The sequence below is a fragment of the Monodon monoceros genome, unplaced genomic scaffold (assembly GCF_005190385.1).
Source record: "Monodon monoceros isolate NGI ecotype Baffin Bay Population unplaced genomic scaffold, NGI_Narwhal_1 Super_Scaffold_9, whole genome shotgun sequence".
Taxonomy (NCBI): Eukaryota; Metazoa; Chordata; class Mammalia; order Artiodactyla; family Monodontidae; genus Monodon; species Monodon monoceros.
Window position 1 is genome coordinate 12,754,199 of NW_021703786.1, and position 9,049 is coordinate 12,763,247.

Consider the following 9,049-nt stretch of genomic DNA (forward strand, 5'->3'; position numbering starts at 1 on the left):
TTCCCCATAGACACAGCCCGAGGTGAGAAGAGAGACCCTTGAATTTCAGTCCCTTCCTTCACTTGCAGCATCCTGTGCAAATTAAATCATACAACACACCTGAGCCTTCGTTTGCCTATCTGTAAAATAGGTCGACCCTGCCCTATCTCACCAGCCAATGACAAGAACATATTATTGTTTCACTGCAGATAGATGCGCTAAGGCTTTAGGACATGCTTTTTATTTGATTGGGAGCTCAGCATAAATGCTAGAGGGGCTGCTGATCTGACAGACCACAGAGCTGACCCATGGCTGAACCCCAACAGGACATGAGGGAGAAGCCTGCAGGTGAGTCTTTAATTCCTGTTTCCAACATGGTCCTCAAGGATAGGGGAGGGGCCTGAGGAAGGCAGGAGCAGGGTGCCCTCCCCCACTCTGCCAGGGGTGTAGTCAAGAGCAGAGCAAGTAGACCAAGGGTCCTTTCAGGGGGAGGCAAGTATCAATAGCTATAAATTAATAGCATATAAATAGCTATAAAATAATAGCAGCCAGCAAATACTGGTGCTCACTACGTGCCTGGAGGGGTTGTACCTTCTGTTCACTTTCTCATTTCCTTCTTACAACCTGTGAGTTGGAGATTATTAATCCCATTTTCTAGATCAGAAAACAGGCTCAGAGAGATTAAGTAACTTATCTAAGGTGTCACTGCTACTGAATAGCATAGGAAAAACAGATCCAAATCTGCCCGACTTCAAAGGGCATGCCTTCTGACCTCTAAGAGGCGCCGTCCATCCACAGGGCATCATAACCCGACAGATTCATCAGAGAATTAAATGCTTTTACACGTGGCAGGCCAAGCTGGGGGACATCTCATGCTCTGTGTGGGGTGAGTAGTGAAGGGGTGCGGAGGGCATCATTCCAGTTCAGGTATCTGGGGGGCTGAGGCTCAGTTGCTGCAAGGTTGTCTCCCAGCCCAGGGCAGAGCTCCCTCCACGGCCCAGAGTGGAAGGGCACGGACTAGACTGCAGATCCCTGCCCCAGGGGTAGGGACATTGTTTCTGTCCTGGGAGAGGGCTGCGCTGAGCGAGAGCATCTCATTTCTGGGGGAGCATTTAGCAGTGTGGAAAAAGCATGGTTTAAGCCCTAAGCAGGACTGGCTTCATGGGCCTGAGGTCACAGCAGTTGTGCAGGGCCCTACACGAAGGCCTCACACTTGGGATTAAGTGCTCTCTGGTCGCTGGCTGGAAAATTTTAAGTTTGTTCTGTAAGTGAAATCAGACGGGACAATGGAGCATGTGCCGGGGGACTGGGAACTGGGAGCTGTGGCTCGAATGTGCGGCCCCACTCTCAGCCCACCGTGCTCTAACCTCTACCCTCCCTCAGTCTGCGTCGCCTTCGGCCCCTGGCAGCGACTCAAGCAACAGGCGGGCAAGGCAGGGCTTGCTCTGAGGTCCACTGAGCAGGGAAGAGACAAGGGCTAGGGTCCCTCGGCCACCCCCATCCAGATACCAGAGTGTTCAGGTGCGGAGGGTGCAATTCCCTGGGTAACCATTTTGCACTGGGCCCCACTTAGTTAGTAGGTCACATCCAGGTGCTGCCATTTCCTAATGGAGCAAACTCCGACAAGTTACTTCACCTTTCAGCACCAATTTTCTTGTCTGAAAATGGGAATAATGTCTACACCCCATAGGATTCTTGTGAGGACAATGAGGTCCCTCCCCCTCAAAATGCAAGTCTGATTATGACAGCCTCCTCCTGAACACTGTCTAATGGCTTGGGATTGTTCTAGAATAAAGGCCTTTCATCCATACCAGTACTGTCCAATTAAAATGTTATGTAAGCCACATATGTAATTAAAATTTTTCTAGTAGCCACATTAAAACAAGACAGGTGAAATTAATTTTAATAGTTACTTCACCCAATATATCAAAACTATTATTTCAACACATAACCAATATAAAAAATGAATGAATTTTACATTTTTTTCTAAGTCTTTGAAATCCAGTGTGTATTTTACACTTAAGAGCATATCCCATTTCACGTGACTAGTGGCTACAGACTGGGTAGCAGAGGTCAGTAGACAATCCCACAATCTGGCGCACAGGGTCCCTCCCTGCCCTCTGCCCTGCAGCCATGCTGAATTGCTTTTCTTCCTTCTAAAGCGCCACTGCCTCCCCGCACAGGGCCTTCTGCTGTTTCAGGGCCCTGGAAAGCTCTTCTCCCTCTACCCTATGGATCTACTTAAGCCTGCTCATCCTTCAGATGTCAAACACTTGCCCCTCAGGGAGATCTTTCTTAACTCCTTTCCAAGCTTTCACACTTTGGTGTATCTTGCCCTTGCCATGCCAACTGTAATTTCACATTTGCTTGAGGTCACTTGATTAATATCTCTCTCTCCTGCTAACTTTTAAACGCCAGGACAGACACCACTTCGGGTTTTTGTTGTTTGAATCATCGATTTCCCCAGGGCTTAGCACAGTGCCCAGCACAGAGCAGGCTTTGGTTGAGAAAGCTTCTCCTTATAAAGGGACTCTTCTAACTGTACAACTCTGCTGAAGAACTGGAGACACAAAGCTCTCAGTGCCGAATATATTTAAGCAGAAACAAGTTAAGTGCACAGATTATAAATATTTCTTCCTCAGATTACATACCATTTAAAATTACTGTCTCAGTTCCTTTTCATGATTTAAATGGTGATTAAGGAAAATTACTCTTCAAGTCTGAATGTAATTACTGCCCTTTTCGTGGCAGTTCTTCCTGTAAGGAGGAGCTGCCGCAGGGCAGCGAGTGGAGATGCGGCTCTATCGCCCCTCGCCTAACTGGCAGATCTGGAGAGCTAAATGCTGTGCTGCTGCTCTCTCAACTCTCCTTCTCCAATTCTCAGGTGAATATACACAAGAAGGTGCAAATCAACAGTTGCCAACTGACCCAGGTGACAATGCCAAACCTGATGACACCTGCCTAGGTGAGGACTCAGCCCCGACACCATGTCGCAAAGCCAACCTCACCATCTGGCTCCCTCCACCTTCAGTCGAAGCTGCTCCTTCCTACAACAGTTACGTTTTAAGACTCACTCAATGCCAGGGTCGCAGAAGATGGCAGAATTACCCTACTTCTCAGCCTACCTCTCACCTTGAAGTCCCAGGTGGTTATCAACAGAATGACTTACACTCTGAAGAATACAGAACCCCAGGGCTACACGTTTCCTTGAAGCTTTACAAACAGCCAACAAGGCACAAACAACGCCTATGTATTGCCAAAGGTGATGCATATCACCACTGCATATTTTAAATCCTAGCCTGGCTTCAAACTGCAAGCCTTTTGGTGGGTATGATGGGGCATACACCCCAGAGCTTGCCCAGCATTCCAATAAAAGCTTCAGATAATTAAAAGTTTATATTTGCCTATAAAAGCTCCAGATCTACTTATTATTCAGTTCTTTTGCTGTAATAATTGATGTTGAAAGGCTTTTAAATGAGTGTTTTGTTTCTTTTACGAATAAATTTGTGGGTGATCCAGAGCTGGTGCTGAAAGTCAGAATTCAGAGCCACAAAGAAAATGAATGACTTCACTGAAGTTGAACTGGATAGACAAGAGCTGAGTTACCAAAACCTACTAAAAAGTGAGCTGCTGTGAATTGAGGATTAACCCAGAGCAAGTGGAAAAAATCAGAAAGCTACCAAACACACTACTCAGAAAGGTAGGGTTTACAAGTTTCTAAATAGAGACTGGGCTCTAGGTGGGTAAAATTATGTTCTGTGAAGCCAACCACTAGCTCCTGCATTACTAATATGAAAACAAAATCCAAGACACTGGAAATTCTGGCTGCAGGACAGCCAAACGCGGTAGCTAGGTTATTTTCAACCTGGTGCTTCTACAGATGTGCATACGTAATTCATCAACCCTTTTAAAATTGTCTGAATTACAACTCACACCCATATTTAAGACCCTAGTTCAACATGGCCAGCCTCCAATCTCTACAAAACTGACTGGTCCCCGGTACAGAAAATACAAACCCATTCTTATCTACTTAGCAACAGTCAGCCTTTACAATCTCAGAAAACAAAATTTGGGGCATTTTAATATATTTTCCTGATTCAAAATACAAATCTCACTTTTTAACGTCAGAAGAAAATTCTCATTTCTTTGGGCATTATTTTTTTTAAAAAAGCAACTTTCAAATGCCTTTAGCGGGGCTTCCCTGGTGGCACAGTGGTTGAGAGTCCGCCTGCCGATGCAGGGGACACGGGTTCGTGCCCCGGTCCGGGAAGATTCCACATGCCGCGGAGCGGCTGGGCCCGTGAGCCATGGCGGCTGAGCCTGCGCGTCCGGAGCCTGTGCTCCGCAATGTGAGAGGCCACAACAGTGAGAGAGGCCCACGTACCGCAAAAAAAAAAAAAAAAAAATGCCTTTAAGCAATTCTTATTGGTGCCTTGGCTAACAGTATATTCTTTGTAAACTAAAAGTAGTGGGATGATCATACTTTATAGTTGTTTTTTTTTTTTAATGCCCTGGCCTGAAGTTTTCTCTTGGGCCTGAAGTTTTTCTTCAAATTGGGACTTTATTCCCTTTGGAAACCTGCAACATGGACTGGGGGAAGAAAAAAAAGACACAGGCACACAGAAAAAACAATTCTAAACTGCTGACTTAGTTTACCATGAATAGACAGAGAGAAAACAATGCTTGGCCAATATTACTAAGCCTTTGTATCCTAACTTCACATGTATTTATGAACCATTATATAATTTATTTTCCATATTAAGGACACAGACATTCTAAGACTACGGGACTTTCAAGAAGTTGAACTAATTTTAATGAAAAACGGAAGCTCTAAACTGGTAGAGCACATACCATCTGTTAGAGAAGCCCTGCTACAACAGCAATGCTGCAAAAATGACGTATTAAGAAATCCCAGAAACAAAAAACTGGAATTAGTATTTTGTAAATAATGAAGCCTGGATGTATGTACCAGTTTGCTAACTTCACATGTGTACTTATTACATTTCCTTGTTCGCAACTTCTCTGGGCTGGGAGAAGAGTACGTTCAAAATGCTTTGACAAACAGAAGTACAAAAAAAAACTTTTAAGTATGATACTTATCAACGCTAGTTTGTAAAGTTGTACCCCAATCCTCATCAGGCACAGGTATGCACTCCTGAGATTCAGTCAGGACAGACGGCCAGGGTCTGTTCACATGAACTCCATTAAGGGCAGGGTGAGCTGATGAGCTGGGAAAGCCAGGACCCCACTTGCCACACTGGTTCAAATATCCCAGTTTCTAAAACCATCTCTTACCATCATTTCCTTTTTACACACTTTGTAACTTACGTATGACTTAACACAAGTCATCTTTGAGGGTACTTTTAACATACAACTTGCAGAAAAGCCAAGGCACAGCACACAGCAGTGAACTCTATTAAACAGGTGAAAAAATAAAACCAAGTTGGCACCCTCACTAACTAGCTCCAAGATGGGTTATGATCACACCCCGTGCTAGGTTCTTCCCTACCACACCACCCGGAATCCTTCTGGGTCAACTTGCTAACTTCTAGTGCTTGTTACCTTGGAAGCACTCATGCCTGACTCCATTTACCAACTTCCAACAAGACACATCACACTGTCACTTCTTTACACACCCGTGTGAAATGATCTCTAATCCTCATGGAACTGAGACCTTAAGGCTAATCTTTAATTACCAGAGACCTTCTGGGCAAGCACAACGTCTTGTCTCCTCCAGCACATGAAACAGGCCACTGTTCTCTCACCTCCAAATTCTTAATAGGTCACCTTTGATGAAGGGCAAAGGGACACTGAGGCATTACATCAACACTTATCGCAACCAATGCCAAAAAAGTGGAAAATGTTCAGATTAGGGTAAAGTTTCAACCACTTTCCCCTTAAAGAGCAAACATTAGTTAAACACTTCATGGTATTCGTATTAAGAGTAGAACAAGGACAAAGAGCGGCCCCTCTGAGGTGACACTGTAACTTGAACAAAGGGAGGGACGTGCTGACAGGTCAGGAAAATGGCTCTTCTCACCTCAGCAGCTCCCCTTCCTGGACTGGCATAAATCTGACAGAAGAGCTTTCTTGGAAGCTGCTTACACAGCAGAAGCAGCATCAGCTCCCTGGCGGGCATCCAAATGAAAATAACATCAAGATAAAAATAACGTATCACAAAGAAAACATACATTTAGGCCCTGTTTCTAGCTTTCGAAGACTACAATTAAGACCCTAAATCTGGCACTTGAGAAGCAGTACCCTTTACATCTGCTACTCACTGAAGATTAATTTCATGAAACACATTGTTTACGTATGTTTTACTACTTACTACCTTCACCAAGACCTTTTCCCATTTTTTAATTTAAATTTTATTAAGAAATATCATACATACAAAACCACATACACATACAGTTTAAAAAAGAAACCACCCACCCAGCTTCAGCAATCACCACCAGTTCCTCTGAAGGCTCCTCCTTGCCCTTCATGATCTCCCTCCATCCCTCCAATGTACTGAATTGTGTTAATCATTTCCTTGCTTTCCATTTACCATATATTTAACGGCCTGGTTTTGACCTTCACAGAAACGGAAGCACCGTGGATGTATTCTTCTGCCACTTGCTTTTTTCACCATTGGGACTCCTCCTTGTTCACATGTGCAGCTGTAGTTCAGTCTGACTTCTGTGTAATTCCTCTATAGGAATACACCACAATATTTATCCAGTGGACTGTTGGACGTCTGAAGTCTTTCCAGTTTGTTTTCGTTTCCTTTTCTTTCTATTGCAAACGATGCGGTTATGACATTTTTACATCCATCCCCTGGCACACAGGCATAGGAGTTTCTCTAGGGTATGTATCTAGGGGTGGAATAGCCACAAGAAGTTATGGCACAGTTATGCCAAACTTTTCGAAAGCTGTCGTTCCTAAACGTTTTTAAAGCTGTTGACAACTGATCTATTTGAGATGGCTGAGGGGAAGAAACAGATCAACTATGAAACTCTCAAACTGCATTTTTAAAGTAGAAAATTTAAAAATCTAATACAACAATGAAAAATACATTTACTTCTCTTTTACTTGAAACGTACTTTTGAAAACTGCTTGTTTAAACAGTTTAAATTCCTATCTCCTATGTCTCAAATGTCTCTAAATATACTGAGAACAGCAAGATTCAGAACGTACGCTATACTATCATATACCCTAAAAGATTCATACGTAAATGCTTACATCCCTCACCCCCACTTCCCCACAAAAACCACTTGGAAAAACAATTCTTAACACTAGTAGCTCCTGTAGAGGAGGAAGAGAGGGACAGGAGTAGAAGAGAGACAGATCACTAAACACTTCCGTTGTTTTTCTGAACCATATACAAGCATTACAATTGTCACACAAAATTCTTAAAAAGCAGTCACCTGGGGTTCTTTCATAAACTAAAAATCAGTCCAAACTCAAACTGAAAACCAACCCTGAAGTCCCATCCCACAGAAAATATACACAATTCTCAAGTATTTTTTTTTTGTTTCATGCACATTTAGAATGTTTAAAAACATTTGCACAGCTCATCTACAATGCATTTTTAAAAGCAAAGAATGTACACAAGCTCAAAAAACTTTCACCCTAAATTTTTCAGTTTTAACATCTCTAGAAACTTTTAATCAGGTAGCTGCACTCAACCTACATACGGTCAAAGTGTTCTCAGACCTTAGAAATAGGGCTGGTTATCCTCTGTGACACTAACTATATTGAGGAAACCAGACAGATCACCTGCAGGTGAGTAATGCTGTAAGGAAAGAAGGTAAACGTCTCTAGGCTGGCAATATGATTAGCTCAAGAAGTCAAGAAAGGTTTTAGTTTAAATTGAAAAATTACTGTATTATCTGTTTGAAGAAAACATGTCTTAACAAAAAGGGCGATGATGCAGTGTCTCTACCCTGCAGAAGGTCGGATGCCAGAACAGCAGACTCAATTACCACGTCCCCTTGAGAGGCACAATGGAAAGTAAGCTACCAGACCAGTACTACAGTTGACCAACTAAAAGTTCATCCAATTTATTTTAATTAATAAACTGTTCTTTATCTTTTAGTGATACATGCATAAATATTTACAAATTAAATATGTCTGAGACTTACTTGAAAATGACAGGGGACACACACAAAGAGTAAGAATGGCCACTGAGTGATGGACTTTCATAAAAGTTAACTATACTTTCCTACTTTTGTGTCTTAAATTTTCCAAAATTAAAAAACCCTGACTGCTGATTCCAATCTTATCAAGTAATCTTCTGGTTAATAAAAATTGGCTCCCCTTAAAGGCTTTTCAAAGAGATGCATTAAGCCAACTGACAACTTTTTGGTCTACATGACAGAAATGTGTATTTCTTAGTGTAAATTAGCACATGGCCTCTATACTGGATTCTGTGAATTTGGTTAGTAAGAATAATTTCCTCTTGAGCCTGATAATTTTGGGTGTTGGGTGTGACCCAATTTCTAGATCTCCACAACTAAGGCCAGACCTTAGTCATGGACACCTCAAGGGACCAGGCCTCCCCCTCAAATCCTACATTAGCTTCAACAGTGATCCATACAGATGAAGACGATGAAGACCTCATGAACTTGTTTAGCGCACTTCATTAAAGTAAGTCAGCTACTGACTCTACATGAGGCAGAGCAGAGCAAACCTGGCACTTTAACACCCTCATGATTTAATACCTTAATACTTAGGTAAATTTCTCCTGTTTTTAACACTTAGCAATAGAATAGGAATAGAATAGAATAAACTATCACTTTATGACCTTTATTCCTACAACCAAAATCTTGTTAAACTACACAAGGCAGTGCTTGGGAGGTGGTCGACTTTGTATTAGACTGGTTCCCATCGTACATTAATCCTCACGTGAATCATCTCTGACAAATTCAGAGATAATCCATCCATCTACTGCTGCATCTCCAGGATTAGCTAGGTAAGCCAGGAATGCTCCGTCCCCATAGCATTCTCATACAAAGCCTCTGAAGTGGCAGCTTCATTATTTCCCAAAGCTTGGTGGAGGGTATTTTAGTAAATTCTGTAGCCTATT

The 9,049-nt window shown here is 42.6% G+C and overlaps 1 protein-coding gene across 1 annotated transcript; it reads left to right on the forward strand.

Annotated features, from left to right (window-relative positions):
- The first annotated feature begins 287 nt into the window (after positions 1 to 287).
- ANKRD40CL (ANKRD40 C-terminal like) lies at positions 288 to 4,884 on the forward strand. Its single transcript, XM_029210827.1, is given in 5 exon segments — positions 288 to 344; positions 3,535 to 3,597; positions 3,599 to 3,679; positions 4,743 to 4,837; positions 4,839 to 4,884. Coding segments are annotated over 5 exon segments (342 nt in total).
- The last annotated feature ends 4,165 nt before the right edge of the window (positions 4,885 to 9,049 follow it).